We start from the raw sequence: 20,542 nt of genomic DNA, 5'->3' as shown, positions 1-20,542 counted from the left end.
CAATAGATGTGGAGCTGTGAGAGGACACGCAGTCATGCGTGTAGAGAGAGTAGAGCAGGGGACTCAGGACACAGCCCTGTGGGACTCCTATGTTCAGAGTGATGGAGTTTGAGGTGAACTGGCCAACTTTCACCACTTGAGGTCTGCCGGTGAGGAAGTCTTGAATCCAGTCACAGAGTGAGGAGTTTAGGCCGAGGTCTGTGAGTTTAGATGCCAGCTTGATGGGGACTATAGTGTTGAAAGCTGAGCTATAGTCAATGAATAGCAGCCTTACATAATTTCCATTGTTGCTATCCAAGTGTGTGAGGGAAGAGTGGAGAACGTGAGAAATGGCATCGTCCGTGGATCTGTTTGGGCGATAGGCAAACTGAAGAGGGTCCAGAGTATCAGGGATGGAGGAGCAAATGTGTCTTTTTTTTTTTGTATGTCGTTTGTATGTCGCTTTGGATAAAAGTGTCTGCTAAATGACTAAAAGTAAAGTAAAAGTAAATGCTGTGTTCTTTGTCGCAGTGTGTGTGTGTGTGTGTGTATGTGTGCAAAAATTACATGACAGGCATTAAAAAAAGTATCTTTTTCCTTTGGAACAATTGAAAGGTATTTTGTTCTCACACTGTAAAAAATTGTTTTGTAAAGATTATTGGAGTATATTTTACAAGAATTTCAGTCTTCTACAAAGTTTAATTCAATGTGTTACTTGTTGTTTTGCTTTGTAATTCTTTGTGAAATTTGCTAGCAATTTCTTGGTAAAAAAACATGTTCAAAGTAATTTTTCTGTGTATTTTCTAGCATTTTCTGCAACAAAAATGGTTCTTGAATCCCTTTTTCCTGGGGATTTTATTATAGAACATAATATAACATAATTATAGGCGTAAATTCAATTTAAATATCTGATTTCCATACCTTAACCAACATAGCATCCCCCATTTAATTCAGTGTCACTTTGTTTTAAGTGGTAGCTTGACTGTAAATTGAGATTAGCTGGTTGTGTGTGTGTGTGTGTGTGTGTGTGTGTGTGTGTGTGTGTGTGGGAATGATACCCTGAGATGAGCTTCATTCCTGTAAAATTCAGCCAGCCGAATGTACAATAAGATCTGAGACAGGTCTCGTAATCCAGTGCTGTAAATAGACTTACAGTCTTGCTGTTATTGACCCGATGAAGGACACCAGTTACACACACACACACACACACACAGTGAGTGTCTGAAGAGTATATTTTTATCCTGTCAAAAAGAGAATCGTACAAGGAAGGACTGTGTCATGTTTATATGATAGAATGAGGGAACAAAAAAGAGTGTGCATTTTTGAATGTTTGCATATAATATTATGATGGACAACCTTTATTCTCTTTATTGTTCAGATTTGTGGTAGTAGAGTAGCGATACACGCTCAGGTTCATAGTGTTACTGTGCTGGTTTGTGTTGTGTCATTTATTTATTCAGTAAAATTAAATATTTGCTATCAATTTACTCACCTTCAGGCCATTTAAGATACAGGTGACTTTTTTTCTTCAGTAGAACAGTTTTTAAAATATCTTTAGCTGAAACCGTGGTCCTTGGTGATTCATAAAATGCAAGTCAGCGGCACTTTGAGAAACATATGAAAGTGTGAAAAAAGCACATACAGATAATAAAAAATGAATACCTGTGTCTTCTGACGATATACTGAGGTCTTATTATTGTAATCCACAGCCTTAGGTAAACTGTCCGCGTCGCAAACGAATCATTCGGTTCTTTTTAGTGAACTAGATGAACCAGTTTACCAGTTTCTCATTGTTTATGTAAAAAGGTAATGTGAGGTAATGAAAAATGTATTCACTTCAGACATGTAAAACATTTGTATTTGACATCATTATTCGATAATTGCATTAATAATATTATTTTGTATATGTACATGACGTCATTTCATGGTTATGTAAACAAACTGGTGAATCAGTTTGAATCAGTTCATTGAAACAAACTGTCCAAAAGAACCTCTTTGTGTAAAAGAATCGGTTTGAGGATCTGCATTATAATGTTAATAATGTTGTAAATAATGTTCCGTTTCTTGCACAGACTGATTGTTTCGTTTCATAAGACCTTAATATATCAACAAAAGCCACGGGTATCAGTTTCCTGTATATTGTTTTTGCTCTCAAAGCATTTTTGGAATCACCGAGGACCATGGTTTCAACTAAAAATCTAAAAGATTTTTTTTTTTGGATGAACTGTCCCTTTTTAACTCTACACTCTTAAAAACAAAGGTTCCAAAATCACAACAATGCAACCATTTTTGGTTCTCCAGGAACCTTTCAGTGAACTTTTTTTTTGTTAGTGTGAAGAAGCACAAGAACCTTTTTCCACTAAATTGAAGCTTTTGTCTAGTAGAAAGGTTCCATGGCTGTTAAAGGCTCTTTCTACATCCATCAGTGCCAATAAAGAACCTTTATTTTTAAGAGTGTGCTGGTGGTTGTGTAGCTTTTGTAGTTGATTCGTCTGTACTGATGTTTGTGTGGTTTATCACTGTTGATCTGATGTTTGAGTGTTGATTCTCTGACGGTGTGCTCTGTGTTTTATTTCAGTGTTTGTATGGCTGCTATGTCCACTCCTCCATCATTCCCACCTTCCACCGCCGCTGTTACTGGTTGCTACAGGTAAGAGTTCAGCTACTTCCCTTACTATTTAACACTAAATGATTGTTCAGATGCCGGACTAATAAGAAACAGAACTGAAAACATGAATGAATGATGCATTTATATAGCGCTTTATTGTGTATTGCTGTACACCCAAAGCGCTTTACAATCATGTGGGGGGGGGGGGGGTCTCTCCTCAACCACCACCAGTGTGCTGCATCCACTTGGATGATACGACGGCAGCCACACTACAACGGCGCCAGTGCGCTCACCACACACCAGCTACAGGTGGAGAGAAGAGAGAGTCATAGAGCCAATCAAGTGTATGGGGATTATTAGAAGGCCATGATAGACAAGGGAATTTGGCCAGGACACTGGGGTTACACCCCTACTCTTTACGAGAAGTGCCATGGGAGTTTTAATGACCACAGAGAGTCAGGACCTCGGTTTAACGTCTCATCCGAAAGACGGTGCTTTTTGACAGTATAGTGTCCCCGTCACTATACCGGGGCGTTAGGACCCACACAGACCACAGGGTGAGCACCCCCTGCTGGCCTCACTAACACCTCTTCCAACAGCAACCTAGTTTTCACCGGAGGTCTCCCATCCAGGTACTGACCAGGCTCAGCCCTGCTTAGCTTCAGTGGGCAACCAGTCTTGGGCTGAAGGGTGATATAGCTGTAGGGCTAACATCTTTCATCACCATCCTGTAGCTAATAAGTCTGTCTTCTTGAGCTCTCCCAGTCTGTTAAAAGCATGAACAGTCCAACAGCGATGGCGGTAATTGAGGGCCATAAACACGTTTGTGGGAATATATCAGCAGCCAGAGGTTGTCTGGTCAGTTCTACTGCTAGATGATGTTTTTGGCCTGTTGACTTGCACAGATCAGATGTCCTTGTTCTATTTGGCATTTTATAAGTGAACTACACTGTTCGTTTGAGGTGTTCACACACAGCCAAAATCGATGTTCGCTCGGAGACCCGTGAAACTACCCAAATCTTGTCCCGAGACTGACAGAAACTATAAGGGAGTGGGACATGAGGGTTTTTGCACTGCAAGCAGCATCAGTCGAGATGTGCAAGCTTTCATTTCTCACCCACATCATCTCAGTGGTACGGGACATGGTCTCCAGCTGGCCATCAGACCGCTGATGCTGCACACCATGTCATTTACATAAGCTAAATGGTGATTAGCCAACTAGTGGACCTCTGTTTGGGGGTCTATTTGACTAGATGAAGGTACAATTCGTAGCATGTGTACGACATTTGTGTGTGAGTTTGAGTTTGTGGACATGTTTGTTTTGCCTTTTTTGTTGAGACCAAATGTCCCCTCATGGATAGTAAAACCTGAAATCATCTACACTGTGCGGAGCAGCAATGGCGCCCATGAGGAAACGACTTAATAAACATACTAAATAACGTCTTCAAGGAAATATAAAAATGCAATGGGTTAGCTTTAGGTGCAGGGATAGAAAATATTATTAGCTGAGTATAAAAACAATCAATGGAAAATCCCCACCATGATAGAAACACGAGTGTGAGTGTGTGGGTTTATACTTTGGGGACAAAAATTGCCTCCAGAAGTGAGATAAATCTGACAACTGAACTGTTCTTTGGGACTTTCAAGGAGAAACAATTCATGTATAAAGTAAACATTATTATTTTTCTATTATAAAAATGCAGAAAGTTATTTCAAGAGTGCTGATATAACAGTCCGTAAGCACTAGGACTTTTCACTTTTTGTGAGTCACTTACTCACCTGATTCATTCAAAATTACAGATTCATTTGGAAATTAAACAAGTTATTTTATGAGTGAGGCTTTTGAATCACTACTTCAACCAGTTAGTTCAAAAACACTGATTCATTCACTGGTTCGTTTGGTTCATTTTAATACTCTCCTCCCATAAATTTTGCGTCTGAAAGGTAAACTCATAGGTAAAATACAAATGCATATTCAATAAGGTCAGGCGCAAAAATAACTGTGTCCACTCCTTTTCAGCACTAATTCTTAGCTGCGCGTCTTTGGTAAAACCTGACAGTAATATTTTAATGCCAAAAGATGTCTTGCGCTGGTGAATGGTGAGGATTTTTACAGTGACTCTTTTTATAAATCACACCATTACTCCGAATAGATTACTGTCTTTCTGAGTGAGTAATATGAATCACTTACTCTCCTTATTCGTTCAAATTTACAGATTAATTTGGAACTAAAACAAGTTACTATGTGAGTGAGGCTTTTGAATCATTCATTCAACTAATTCAATTAAAAACAGGTTCATTCAGGATCTAAACAAGTGGCTGACTTTATCAGTCATTTGAATCCTCCAGTTTGTTCAAGAATACTGATTAATTCTGTAACAAACAAGTGGATTCTTTACGAGTGCATGAATCATTCCCCCAACAATGTCTTTTTTTGTTTTTTTAAATGATTCATTCAGTGACAAACAAGTGGCTGACTTTGAGTCATCTGAATCACTCTTTCAAACAATTAGTTCAAAAACACTGGTTCATTCTGTAAGGCAACAAGTGACTGACTTTATGAATTAGTCAATTGAATCATTCCCTCAACAAATTAATTCGAAAACACTGATTCATTAAGTGTTAAAACCATGTTAAAATGTTAAACCATTTAAATCATTAATTCAGATGATTTTAAAGTGGGTAAAGTGAAGTGACATACGGCCAAGTATGGTGACCCATACTCGGAATTCGTGCTTTGCATTTAACCCATCCAACGTGCACACACACAGCAGTGAACACACACACACCGTGAACACACACCCGGAGCAGTGGGCAGCCATTTATGCTGCGGCGCCCGGGGAGCAGTTGGGTGTTCGGTGCCTTGCTCAAGGGCACCTCAGTCGTGGTATTGAGGGTGGAGAGAGCGCTGGACATTCACTACCCCCACCTACAATCCCTGCCGGCCGGAGACTCGAACCCGCAACCTTTGGATTACGAGTCCGACTCTCTAACCATTAAGCCACGACTTCCCCCAAACACACAATTTGTTCAAACACACAAATTAATTCAATAACAAAGTAACAAAGCTTTCTGTTTGAGTGAGTCATCAGAAATCATAAAGTGTTAGGTTCAGTATCAGACATATTAATAAAAAATATTGCAGTATGCAATTTATAGTCACAAGTATATTCGAAGAATGTTTTGGATGAAAGACATGTGCGTGAGAATAAAGAATAAAGAAAAAAACCTTGAAAATTACCTATGAAATGTCTTTTACAAAAGTAGAACCCCATCAAATATAATTTTATAATGTGTGTGTGTGTGTGTGTTTTCTCTAGTCTGAATAGAGGTGTAGTGGGAGTTGAGAGATTAAACATAATGTTAAACCATAGAAGAAAAAAAGGAGAAAAGAAAAAGAAATCATGTGAAAAAAGCGAGAGAACTCAGTGGTGATAAAGCGAATCTAAGCTGTTGGATTTCTCACAGTTACAGAGACTTGAGCTCAGCTGGGCAGGTAAGAATGATTGATTACAGAGAGAACGAATCCACCCACATTACACAGAGAGAAAGAGAGAGAGTAAACCTACCCATACACACTCACAACGCTTAAAACTTTCATCTTTACACCAGCACACCTGCCCAATCACAAGCAGATTATCATCAGCAGCGTTTGATTTATGAAGCAGCGCTTGCTACATATTAATGTTAAAACGCGGGATGGTGTCTGCATATAAATAGAGTGCAACAGTGGGGCTCTGAGGTCAGAATCCCATTCATTTACTCCATAGAGAAATTGATTTTTAGTCATAATGTATAAAGCGTTCTGTGCAAACCTACCATGAGCTCTGAGATTGTTAAGTGATGGTCTAAACTTCTGTACTCTTCTAAAAATCATATTTAATAGTGAAGAGCTTTACCAATCAGAGAGAATTCACTGTTACTATGGCAAAAGAGCAGCATTGTGAATGTAAATATATGTTTATGTCCTCTGTTATGATTTGATGTTTTTGAAAGATGTCTCTTATGCTCATATGCTATGAAATATTATTACAATTTAAAGTATCTGTTTTCTATGCGAATATATTTTAAAATGTAATTTATTGCTGTGATGCAAAGCTGAATATTCAGCATCATTACTCCAGATATGAATTATAAAACCAGCCATAAAATATAAAGATGTCGGTTGCAGTAGCAGTTAGCAGTCAACTAATACAGATAAACGGGTTTAAAACGAATACAGGAGGTATCTTGCTGTGCTGCGAAGAGGAAGCTGAGGAGTGTGTGATCTAGTATGTTCACGCTCAGAGATGCTCATTGATTTATGCTCCAGCAGAGCGATCGGACTCACAAGGTTACACAGCAGTGATTGGTGCCCACCCGAGCTCTCAGAAAGCTCACACACGCAAACACACACACACCTTTTGGCACTGTCAATCACACCTATCAAGGTCAGTCTGTGTACTTTTGTTCACATTCGTCACTTAAAGTTTTAGAAACTTGAAAGCCCACTCGTTATCATGATATAGATGGTTTAACCATTAAATAATGAAGAAGAAAAAAAAACAGAAGAACAGAAAAAAAATCTATATGGTAAAAAAAAAGTTAAAATAATTTTAAAAAAGGCATAAAAAAGAAAATTTTCTGTTATTAGCATAAAATAAAACAGAAAAAAAAATGTTGTTAAAATTATATTTAATTATAAAATATTGAAACACTGTTTTAGAAACTTGAAAACCAATGGGACTATGCTAGATCATGTTACAGATAATCTAACTTATATATTATGAAACTAAATTAAAACTGAAAACAATTAATTAATGAAAAATAAGTTAAACTAAAAAAGCAGAAAATAAAGATAGACATTCTTATTGTTAGTGTTGAAATAAAACAAAATTGAAAAGATTATGCTTTTCTGTTATTGAAATTAAAATCTTACATTTTTAAATAAATGATTATATTAAAAGGCAGAAAAAATAAAAAGCAGTTTTTCTGTTGTTAAAATATAAAAATAGATAATGAAATTAAAATCAGAAAGATGAATATGGTGGCCGAGAGAGCTCAATGCGCTGCAACTTCAGAAAACACATGCAAATAGAAAAAGCACCTGCAAATCAAGAAAACATCTTCATCAATTTGACAGCAGGTGGTACAAATTCTCACAACAAAAACAAATAAAGAATTGTATTTGCAGTGCGTTTCTTTATTTGGTTGTGTTGTGAGCATTTGCAGCACGTGTGTTGTCAAATTGACGAAGTTGTTTTCTTAATTTGCCGGTGTTTTTCTATTTGCAGCGCATTGAGCTCTCTCGGCCACCGTAGATAAAGTATATTTTCTGTTCTTAAAAGAATGAAAAAATAAAGTTTTAAAATAAAAATAAAGTTCAAATAAATAATGTGATAAAAAATGAAAACTTAAAAAAAAATTGTTTCCATTTGTTAAAGAATGGTATATATATATATATATATATATATTTTATTTTTTATTTTTTTATTCTCTTCCTGTCTAAATGGAGAGTTTTTGGTCATAATAAGCTGCAGTGTGTGATTTGTGACAGTCAGGAGTGTAGACTAGTCACACTCTGTCTCTCAGTCCTGGAGGCTACAGACGGCCCCAAAAGAGCCTTTTATTTATTCATTCAGCCATGCATTTTGCCAGCGCTCTTTAGAGGTGTCTGAAACCCTGTGTGGCGGGCGGCATGTTTACCGTTACTGTCATCTGAATCTTTACAAGTGAGAATGTTTTTAATGTCTTTAAGAAGCATTAAGGGTAAACCACAAAATGCAAATCACACATTGCGAGAAAATGCATTAAGTCGGTTTTATTTCTCCCCACATTCCTTTTCTTCCTCTCTGTGCTCTTTTCATTGTTCCTCGCCACCTTTTTTTGATTTCATGTCTTTTGACAGCCTGTTGAAATTGTGACCACATTCTTTTATTGCAGTTGACCCGTCCATTCACTTCCATTTCATGCTGAGTAAAGCGAAGCCATTTGCTGTTTCCGCCGGGCATTAGGCTCTGCTGGACACTTCACCACTGCCCTCAGTACAGCATTAACATTCACCTTCAGCTCCACAGCCACAAATGCAGCTTCATTTAGAACACTTCTAAATGAGTTCGTCAATGAGGACCTAGTTTGCTTTCTTAATAAATTGTCCTGGATTTATTGAGTATTATTTCTAAAGATTTTTTCTGTGCCATCAGAATTTGTTTTGCTTCTGTAATCATCCAGAAGAAATCTAAGCAATTATATATATAACATATATATATCATATTATTATGGAAACCTGCTCCCACTTCAGAACAAAAAAAAGGTGATATTTTTTGTAATTTTGAAATCATATCTCACAGCTGCAACATTATTTCTTACAACTGCACAGCTTTTTATTAAATTTATGCCTTATAATTGTGAATTTATATCTCACAGTTGCTATTTTATTTCACACAATTGCAACTTTTGCAACTTTATTGTCGTCTTATATCTCAGTGTAGAGTTTAGTCACAATGTGACTTTAAATGATTTGTAGTTTTAAATTTTATCTCACAATGATCTGTTGTATTTTTTTTAAAACCTCAAATTGATGTTGAAGTTTTATTTTTTTCTGGCACACACTACCATTCAAAAGTTTGGGGTCAGTAATTTTTTTTTTTTTTTAAGAAATTAATACTTTTTATTTTATTATTATTTATTTATCTATTAATATTAATTAATTATATAAATATTTATTTTATTTTATTTATTTATTTTATTATTATCTTTAAGAAATTAATACTTTTTATTTTATTATTATTTATTTATCTATTAATATTAATTAATTATATAAATATTTATTTTATTTTATTTAATTATTTATTTTATTATTATCTTTTTTTTTTAAGTCTACCAGGGGGTGGGATCTAAATTTATACTGCTGCTTTTTGTTTTATACTACTGTTCCCAGAAGAAAATTCAATAAACAGTTGTTAACAAAAATAAATTAATTAATACTTTTATTCACAAAGGATGTATTGCATTTTTCAAAAAAAATTTGAACTTTCTATTCATCAAAAAATCCTGAAAAACGAAATGTATCATTTAGTTTGCTCAACATTTTTCTTGAGCATCAAGTCAGTATATTAGAATGATTTCCAAAGGATCATGTGACACTGAAGTAATGATGCTGAAAATTCAGCTAAATTATTTTACACACTGCTCCGGGTGTGTGTTAACGGTGTGTGTGTGTGTGTGTGTGTGTGCATTTGTTCACTACTCACTGCTGTGTGTGTGCACTTGGATGGGTTAAACGCAGAGCACCAACTTTGAGTATGGGTCACCATACTTGACAATACGTCACGACTTACTATTATTATTATTAAATTGTAATAATGTTTCACAGTTTTTACTGTAGTGCAGCTTTGGTAAGCATTTGATGTTTCATTCAATAATAATTATAAAAAATATAATACAAAATCTTACTAACGCTGAACTTTTGAATAGTACCTGAATTCTGCAAAGCTTTAATCCAATCCTGGTAAACTACACTGCTGGAGTTTTTCTGTTTTTAGTCCCTTTCTGTTGGTGTTGAGCACATCTGTATGCTAGTGTACTCCTAAAGTTGACTAAAACTTTTAGGAGATATATGCATATAAACCGACTGTCTTTTCCTTCTGGGAAAAAGGGCCAAAATATTGATGACTCAGCTTGTTTGCAGGGGACGTATGCAAATTTTTGCAGATGCTCTCTAGAATGAAAATGTCCCACCTGTGAATGACAAGAAGTTAACTAAAGGAAATAGGCTGTTTAGAAAGAGGACAAGCACTTGAATTTGTCCTGCACTTTCAGTTAGAACTGCAAGAAAGAAAACCGCTCATTTCATATGAAGCCAGGAGACTTTCAATGGTCAAATGTGCTTTAAAATAAGTATTTCATAGCAAAAGTTCACAGTGGGCAATGACACTTAAACCGTCTGAAACTTTAGGCATTATTCATTTCCTTTTGAAGTTCAGCGCTGTTCTTTCGCAAAAAGACTTAACTTGAAAAGTGAAAGCCGTGACTTTACCACCCTAAGCCCTCCGTCTAAACGCTACGTGACACGTCAAAGCCTTTTTGTCAAGTCCTTAGGGAGAACTGAGACTTCCGGTGCCCACCAGCCAGAGAGAGGTGAAAAGCACACACACACCCATTTGTTCAGATCTACAGATCCTCAGGAGATGCTTTTGACCCTCACTCAGAAGAGGTCCTGGAGACAAATGTGGCGTGTTGTGGAGCCAGTGAGCCATTAGTGCTGTTTTCCCCTTGACCTCTTAGACAAGAACAGCCATTATGCTGTTGTTCGAACAAAAACCTCAAGGTGGGTTCAGCGTTTCAAAGCCCAGCAGGGTTCAACTGGATGTAGCGCTGGAGAGGTAGTTTCTGAAAACATGAGGGAACGTTTGTGTGTGTGTATTTGAGAGACAAACCGACAGAGAAAGAACAGCATAAGTCAGGGAGCAAGAGCTCACGGCCCATTAAATAATACATCCTTCCTGAAAGGCCTTAAGGTAGCGCTGAAGCCGTGCAGGTCTGGAGCTGATTACAGACTGCTGAAGAAACAGTGTTCGGCTGTCAGCCTCTGACCCATAAACACCCTCAACAGCCCGGCTATAGAAACAGAAAGACGCCAGATAAAGCATGTGCCTGCAATGCAAGATAAAGAAAACGTAAAAAGTTATTCAACAGTATGCAACCGATATATCCAGATTCCATGAAAAGCTCTGTAGTCATACTGAACACCACATACACTCTCAGAAGAAACTACGGTGTTACCCTTTAAAAACATACTATGTACACGCTATGTATTTTTATTATGTATGTATTTTTATATGTATATTTAATATTTAAAAATTAGATACAATAATGTACCTATTGTATCTTTAGACAATATTTCCTTTTGTACTTCTGGTTCTTTTGTTTATATATTTATATAAATAAATAATTATGAAATAACTGTATAGTACATATTTTTATATAAATAATTAGTTATATATAGATATACACAGTGTTGGGGAAAGTTACTTTTAAAAGTAATGCATTACAAAATTGTTACTCTCTAAAAAAGTAACTAATTACGTTACTTAGTTACTTTGGTCCCACTTTATATTAGGTGGCCTTAACTACTATGTACTTACATTTAAATTAATCATTTGATACAATGCACTTATTGTGTACATACATGTTTTTACATTGTACTTATGTTAAAAAAAACACTATATGTAATTACATCTGTAATTCATTTCTGTAATTACATTTATAATTACACTGTTGACCCATCACTTACACCTTAACCCACCCTTAAACCTACCCAGACCACCAAACCTGTCCCTAACCTCACCCATATCCCACCTCAATAGCAGCAGACATGTTTTGCAATACAATATGACCACAATAAGTACATTGTACTAATTTTTGATGTAAGTACATAGTAGTTAAGGCCACCTAATATAAAGTGTGACCGTTACTTTTTATGGAAAGTAATGCGTTACTTTTTCAATATGAGCAGGGCTTGATTGTTTTTAATATAAGAAGTTCTATTTATAGCAAATGTAAAAGCCCTTTCACACCAAAAAGTGTCATGAATAAACCTCAGGCTGAAGGAAAAGTAAATTCAACGCAGGAGAAGAAGGTTCAACACTCTTCAGCAATAAAAAAAAACAATGAAGCACAATTGTTAGTTTATCTAAAGTCATTTTTGCTTATTAGTATGGTTGAACTGGATCATCAAAGGTCAGCAGCAAAGACATTGGTTAATAAAATGGGATTAGATACATTTGTGTTATTTAACATTTAATTATTGCAGGTTTACGTCATATTTTGAGTTAGTTTTTTTGCGAGTGGGATGAATTAATGCACATTCACTTTTAGTCTAGAGCTACTGTAACATCATGTTAACACAGCGCACACAACGCCTCTGTACGTCCGATTTCTCCCAATATGGGGACAGGAGACTTGTCAGTCAATAAATGGGAAAACAAAGTAACTAATGTGTTATATATTTAATTATATAAATAATTTATTATATTTAATTATATAAATGTTTTGTGTGTGTGTGTGTGTGTGTGTGTGTGTGTGTGTGTGTGTGTGTGTGTGTGTGTGTATATATGAATAATATATATTTTGTAATATTTTTATATATTATACAATTAATATTATATGCGTGTGTGTTGTATATTATATAATTATAGACAAATATTTGTATATATGTTATATAAATTATTTTTATAATTATAGAAATAATTTTTTATTTTTTTATTTAATTTGTTACTTTGGTCAATTATTTTCACAATTATTTTAGTACTTTTTCATTCACATTTGTCCAAATGTTTACTTTTATTTAAAAATTACATATTAAAAATCTAATTGTATATATCAATGTAATAATTTGTTATATATTTCATTAAATAAATAAATTATATATATATATATATACACACACACACACACTTATTTCATAATTATTTATTTATATTACTATTTAAATAAAAGTACCAGAAGTTCAAAAAGGAAATATTGGTCGGCTCCACCCATTTTGGTGGGCTGAAATGCCATTTGTTCTTGCAGTTACATGAACGTGAACAAATCAGGCTTCAGTATTCTGAATAAACAGTAGTTTCCTCATAGCTTTTTAAACGCAACACGAGAGACTGTTTTGGAAAGGGAACTGCAGAGCTTTATTTGCAGTCACAGATTCATGCAGGTTCTGTTTCTGGTTATACCAAGAAAACTGCAAGTGAAAGAATGAGTGAGGGAGACAGATGTTTTTAGGATAAATGGTGCATTACTGAAGCAGGACTGAACATTTCACTGCACTAGAAGCTTCTCTGGACTCTTACTTTGAAGGGGTGCAACTTTAGGTCTTTCCCATGAGACCAGAAAGAGAAAGAGAGAGCAAATGAAATAAAACAAGAGCAGGAGAGAAGAGAAAATAACAGCTGAAAAACATCACAAAGGCCCAGCTGCTAATTGAAAAGAGAGCAAATTAATTACGCTAATGAAGCAATTAAAGGGCTGTCACGCAACCAAGCCTCTCTTTTAGGCCGGCAAGCATTTGGTTTCTCAAGCATTCCCCCGGTGTCTGTGTGCAGGAACATGCAGAACACTTTCTCCTCGTTCCTTTGTTTTTCTCCTTAATTTACACTCTTTTAATCTAGTGAAACACAAACACAAATTGCAAGAAATGAACCGAATAAGAACATTTTCCCTAGTAGAGTAAAACTGAAAGTCAAACAAAGGTCGTATCCTGATAAACTGTGTGCAAACATATGTCTTTTATTCATTAAAATATATTTTCATAAAATGTCTTTTCATATTTTCAGCATCAACTAGTGCCAAAAGATTAAATATATGTATCCAAATATATTTTGAAAACCAGCTTTAATGTCATGCACACTTTTGTTCAGCAGGTCAACTTATCTTTTATTCCTTTCTAAAGATGTTTGAAGTATTTCTTTATTCTTATTTCTTTATTTTCATATTTCTTTCTTTGTGTGTGTGTGTGTGTGTGTGTGTGTGCGTGTAAAGAAAGAAATATGAAAATAAAGAAATAATAAGAAGAAATAAGAATATATATATATATATATATATATATATATATATAACATTTATATAAAACAAATATATATTTAAAAAAAAATTAATTATATATAATTTTATAGATTAATAATTAATGCTGTATTGATATACTCAATTAATTTTGCTATTATGCCACAGTAAATGTTGCCAGCTGTCTTGCACTTCTCCATTTGCTTAAGAGACGTCTCTATTCCCCGTGGCAGATGCCTGTCAGTAACGTTGCATGTGTGTTGATTTGTATTCATGTGGGTCTGTGCGCATAAATAAAAGTGACACAAAAATGATTAACCCTCTGATACTGGTGTCCTCTAAAGTCATCTTTTAAAAGCCATTTAACAGTTTGGAAATTAATACATAACATAATACACCTTTGACTCTTACCTATAATGTTTGGCTGTCCTCTTTGTATGTCATTGCCTTTTTAAATAATTCATATAAAATATAATAAAATAAAATAATATAATAAATACCTACCACTGGTAAGTAATACATAATTAAATTGGTAAATTAGTAGGGTTGAATATTTGCAAATAGACAAATAGAATAAATATTATAATTAATTAATTAGTAAATATTAATTATATTCTTATATTGAAGTAGAATGAAATAAGACTTTTTCCATGATTTTCTGTGATTTAATAATTCAATAAAACAAAGGGTTAATACATCACTTCAGGCTCTTATTTTCTCTCAAAATGTCTTTGTAAAATGTATGTATTGATGTTGTAAAGTATTTTAATGTCATTATCTATAGCATCAACAGGCTTGAATGCTTTAGACAACCTAAAGAAATGCCCCAGCATGCAGATGAAGTGAGTCGAGTGCAGATATCAGTGTCAGGAGCCTCTGGGCAGGTCAGTGAAGATGAGCCATACTCGCGGTATAAATGCAGAAAAAGCTAATGGGTTACAACACACACTTCTGTGTCCACACGTAAAGCCTTCACAAGTGAGGGGAAATTGCCCTTGAAATGAATATTGTGTGTGTGCCCTGGGCAGAGAGCAGCTTAATGATGGACACACTGGAACATTCATCATCACGTTCACTGCGACCAGGGCAGCTATTAAACATAGCCCAGAGTGCAACACACACACACACACAATACGTTTACACTCACACAATATACAATGCATACACGAGTCACACACACACAGGCTATATGATCGATAAATGTCACGCATGAAAACAGCGACATGCCTGCAAAATGTCAAACACTCTTTCTGGCCCTGCTCTGGGTGTCTGATTTGCTTTTAAAGCAAGCGGAACGGGAATAGTTCATGCAAGTATTAATATTCTGTCATCATTTTTTCCATATAGTGAAAGAGGAACAGAACTGCAACTGTTGAGCTCTAAAATAGCACTGTAAAGTATGAGACAGGAAGATTTCCAGTCCGTAAACACTGGATCACAAATTTACTACCGTTTCCTATTCCTTTTGCGTTTGTGTGTGTTTTGAATGTGTTTTGGATGAGACACATGGCTGAAGTATAGCAGGTGTGAGACGACTCTTGTCACTGACACACGTGCCTATAATGCAAGATCCGCCTGTGTGGAAGAGAGAGAGCGAGAGAGAGTATTTATACACTTAATTTATTACCTTCATTATCTTTGATGAGATGGGAAGCAGTTTATGGTTCAGCTACACTGGCCACACATGCAAACACGTGTGTGTGTGTGTGTGTTTGTTTGTGAGTGTGTATCTTGTCAAGACTTGTTGCCAGGTTACAGTCGTGTTAAAACTGCCATAAGCTACAGCAAGTATTGCACTACTGGGAAACGAACTAAAGTGAAATTGAGTGAGAACAGCTCGCAAAGTTCAGTTCAGAAAACAAGGGTGAGTCAGCACATTGTGGAGCAAATTGAGGTTTTTACAGTGCAACCATCTCAAATATAAAAGTAGTACACATCTAGAAGACATCCACTTATTCTGGTCAAAAACCACTAAAGAGGCTGTTTGATTTACATGTACACTGTCTTTCAAACGTTTGGGATCAGTAAGATTTTTTTAATTGAGTCTCTTATGCTCATCAAGGCTGTATTTCCTTTCCAAACAATATAAGTCTTTGCTATCACTTTTTATCCATTTAAAACATCCTTGATAAATAAAAGTATTAATTTCTTTAAAAAAAAAAGGCAGACAAAATTTACTGATGCCAAACTTTTGAATAGTAGTGTATACTTTAACACAAAATATATATTTTGAATAAACACTGTTCTTTTTAACTTTTTATTTATCAAAGAATCACAAAAAAAAGTTTCCAACATTGATTATGAATCAGCATATTAGAATGATTTCTGAAAGATCATGTGACACTGAAGACTGGCGTAATGATGCTGAAAATTAAGCTTTGTTTTCACGGAAATTAATTTGAAAGTATATTAAAAAAGAAAACTGTTATTTTAAATTGTAATAATATTTCACCAAAAAAATACAGTTTTTTTTCAGTATTTCTGTATAAATGGATATAGCCTTGATGAGCATAATGAACTTATTTAAAAAAACATTAAAATCTTACTGATCCCAAACTTTTGAATGGCAATATATTTCTAGCTTTTTATTGGACTTTTTTTATGGGAGCAGAAGGTTGTCCAGATAGAAGAGGTGAAACTTTTGGGAAATGTGTAGACAAAAAAAAATGTAATGAATGAAGTTTGCAGTGAAAACTTCATGGTCATAAATTCATTTAGTGTTTGTTTAAATTAAGCCATTTTACCATGTGCATTTTCCACAAGCAGTGCAGAAATGTGGTTTTATCAAATCTCATAGATTTCAGTTCTAGCATAAAGTACAGATCCGACTCACAAAACCAGACAATCAAATTGTCATTTTTGCAGACAATATGCATCAGGTGGTTGGAGAACGAAACTATGTAAAAACCCATCTGTTGCACGTATCACATCTGACACCTTTGAGCAACTGAATCCCCTTTCCAGAACATTCTCACTAGTAAAAACAGTGAGGGGTGGTGAATATGCTGGCGCAGAAGTTTTAGCACAAAACAGTAAAATCTTGCCTTCAAAAGGCAAACAAATAATGCAATCCAATTTCTCTTGTTTGAGACTGTGATGAAATCAGCCAGCCTTTTTTCCCTTAAATCTACCAAAGGTATTGTGCAAACACCTTGAAATATGCATCCCTGAATGTGTTAGCTTTTTTCCGTCTCCCATCTGGTCGCTAACGCTGCAATATTAAAATGCTAATAGGGCCGCCGGACAGACGCTGAGAAAGGAGAAGTTGATTCCATCTTTCACGGAGGCTGAGAGAGACCTACTAACTCTTTCGGGAAAGAGCACTGAATGATTGACTCTATTTAAAAGCCAAAAGTGATGCAAAGACAAAAGGAACGCATTTTAAAGTTGAGTTTTGGGAGGGAGGGTGTGGAGGTAGATTGATAGAGAAGATAAGTAAGTGGCAGCAGGGGGAATTTATTGACAGTTTAACACTGACAAAACTTCATTACTTACATAAATGCACTATAGTGTCCTGCACCCACTTATATAACCCCAGTTATAAACTAGGTAAGGCTACCGGGGCTACCGGCAACCATTTCATTTTTGGGTGAACTATTTCTTTAAGTCTTGTTTTCTGAGAAATGCCAATGGAGTCGGAAAAGTAACTTTTATATTGGCAGATATTCTTGTTTTAAACAAACTCAATTTTGATAAAAAAAATTTAGACAAAACTTATTTTAAGTCAAAATGTAAATTAATGAGTAAGAATTGTTTTTTTGCAGTATATGAACTACATTTCTCCCACTTTCTTGGCTAGAGGAGCATAAAATGCACAACACTCCTGGCTGTTTTGCTTGTTGGTTTAAGTCTATAGCTGCATGTATCAGGGCTCCGTGTCCTTTGAGTGTATCTGTGCACTTCAGTTTGATTAGTCATTCGAAGCTGCTGGATTTCTGCCCCCAAAGCTCCACGTATCCCCTTCACACCCACGACTCATGCTTATAGCAGCTGAGCTTTAAACAACACCTATTACTCTTATGCTGTCAATTAGGATAATTTATGGCCGTAATTCTGAGCCGGCATGAATTGCGGTGTTTTGATGTTGGTGAATATTTAGAAGTTAATTGGGGGCATCTGCTCTGGGGAGATCTGGCGAAGAATGGGAGACTGTTGTGTTTTCTTGCGTGCTTGCCAATTAACGACTCCCACCTCCATGCCACCGAACGCAAAACAACTCGCAGACCTGACGTTTAACGCCTTTGCTCCTCCACCATGGCTGAGATTCTCTGGGGGGGGTGCGTGTGTTTAGTGTTGTAGTTGTAATTGCATGGGTTAATTTCACTTTCTCTATGGATGCTGTATATGTGACCGAACAGATATATGGGTGTTTCTTTAACTGCATGCACTTCTGGCCCTGTGGACTCCTGTAAAACATGCTTTCATAATACAGTTTTAATTTGTCCACCAATTTAATGTGTCTGCTGCCAAGATATATCAGTGTATATATGTACATGTCATGCATCACCACCAAAGGACTGTAGCCTGATCTCAATAGTAACAAAAATGTAACGGGTGGCAATTTTGTATGAATTTGGATGGTGTGATTTGTACAGAAATATATGACTTTTAGAAGAAAATTAGGCATGAGCCTAAACCTCAGTGCATATTATACAAATGCATATGTTACCAATTTATCAAAATGTTAAATTGTTATGAATGTGTTATGCATTTGCCTTTTTTTTTCTCGGAACCAACGAATGTTATTTCCATCATATCTAAAATTACCATTAATTCTGTGGAAGAAATGACATTTTACACATTTTTGAAATAATTGCATTCATTCCATAAATTCAGAGCAATTTATGTATGATCGGCTCAGGTTATGCATTTTGATTCTATATATTCACAATTAAAGGGATAGTTCACCCAAAAATGAAAATTCTGACATCATTTACTCACCCTCACGTTGTTTCAAACTTGTATGAGTTTTTTTTTTTTTCTGTCAAAATGTTGGAATGTTGGGAACCAAACATTTGGCGGTAGCCATTGACTTCCATAGTATGGAAAAAATAGCATTGAATTCAATGGTTGTCATCAGCCTGTTTGTATTAAAACAATTTATGTATGTTTGTGTATATATATATATATATATCTATATATATATACATACATATATATAGATGAAGAGTTAATTTGCAAAAACAGATAATTCCGTTATAAAGATAATTTTCAAAAATCGTGTTTTTCAATGTGTATTCCAATTAATCTCAATCAAACTGCAGTTGGGTTATTTTGATTAGGTTAAAAAAATAACTAAAAAATATAGCTAACTAACACGATAAAACACAATAAAAACATAACAATAAAAAACGTGATTTTTGAAAATGTAAAAAACTGAGTTGCAGTGGTATCTGTTTTTGCAAATAAACTCTTCATATGCACACACACACTATGGAAGTCAATGGCAACCACCATCAATTGATTGTAATGGAACGTTAAAATAAATATATTATAGCATGTGCAATAAAATAAATATTTTATCAAAAATAAAAATGATAATTTATAAATATAAATTTAAATGATAAAATAAAAAATATATAGATTAATTAAATAGAATTAGAAATATTTTGGTCTCAAATTATACTGTTTGCCTTGATTTTTATTATCTTTCATCACTAGCCTTCTCTTATGAAACTTCAATTCAATTGAATCAATTGATATAGTTAGTATGAATCGCTGTTTCGAAGCACTCGAAATGAATGCGTAAAACTGATCCGAGATCAGGTAAAAACTGTAAAGACACAAGTTCATGGGTTCCGATAGATTGCCCCCTAGAGGCAAACCATTGAAATGTCCAAACAGTTATGAGCTAACGAAGCCTGTTTACTGAAAACACCTGACTATATATGTGCTCTGAATCACTGCTTCAAAACAAATGATTCGCAAGTTTCAAAGCTTCACAAAGCAGTTTTTTGTTCATTAAAAATAATACTACACTCTAAAAAAAAATGGTGCTATATAGCACTAAAAATGGTTCTTGGCTCGTAATATTAGGGGAACCACTTTTGGTGCTATATAGCACATATCTTTAAAGGTGCTATTCAGCACCTTTGTCAAATGGAGCTATGAAGAACCATAAGAGGTGCCATATTGCATTGTATTTCTTCAACAAAAATGGTGCTAAACAGCACCAACAGTGATTCTTTGGCTCGTAAAGAACCTTTAAAGGGGCTTAACAGGTTTTTTGTATGGCAGTGGTGCTATATAGTACCTTAATCACCCCAAAGAACCACTGAAGAACCGCTGAAGAACTATACAGGAGCTTAACAGGTTCTGTATATGGTAGCGGTGCTATACAGCACCTCAGTCATGCCAAAGAACCACTGAAGAACCGCTGAAGAACCATACAGGAGCTTAACAGGTTCTGTATATGGTAGC

General features: G+C 35.2%; 1 protein-coding gene across 1 annotated transcript in view; it reads left to right on the top strand.

Annotated features, from left to right (window-relative positions):
* The window catches only part of LOC306854630 (calmodulin-binding transcription activator 1-like), a 333,407-nt gene that overhangs the window by 279,761 nt on the left and 33,104 nt on the right, over nt 1–20,542 (top strand). Inside the window, exon 6 of the mRNA XM_079392795.1 lies at nt 2,558–2,629. Coding sequence (XP_079248921.1) covers nt 2,558–2,629 — 72 coding nt within the window. The remainder of the gene's footprint in view (nt 1–2,557; nt 2,630–20,542) is intronic.

The sequence above is a fragment of the Barbus barbus genome, assembly GCF_936440315.1.
Source record: "Barbus barbus genome assembly, chromosome: 35".
Taxonomy (NCBI): Eukaryota; Metazoa; Chordata; class Actinopteri; order Cypriniformes; family Cyprinidae; genus Barbus; species Barbus barbus.
This window is presented reverse-complemented; position numbering and strand designations above follow the sequence as displayed.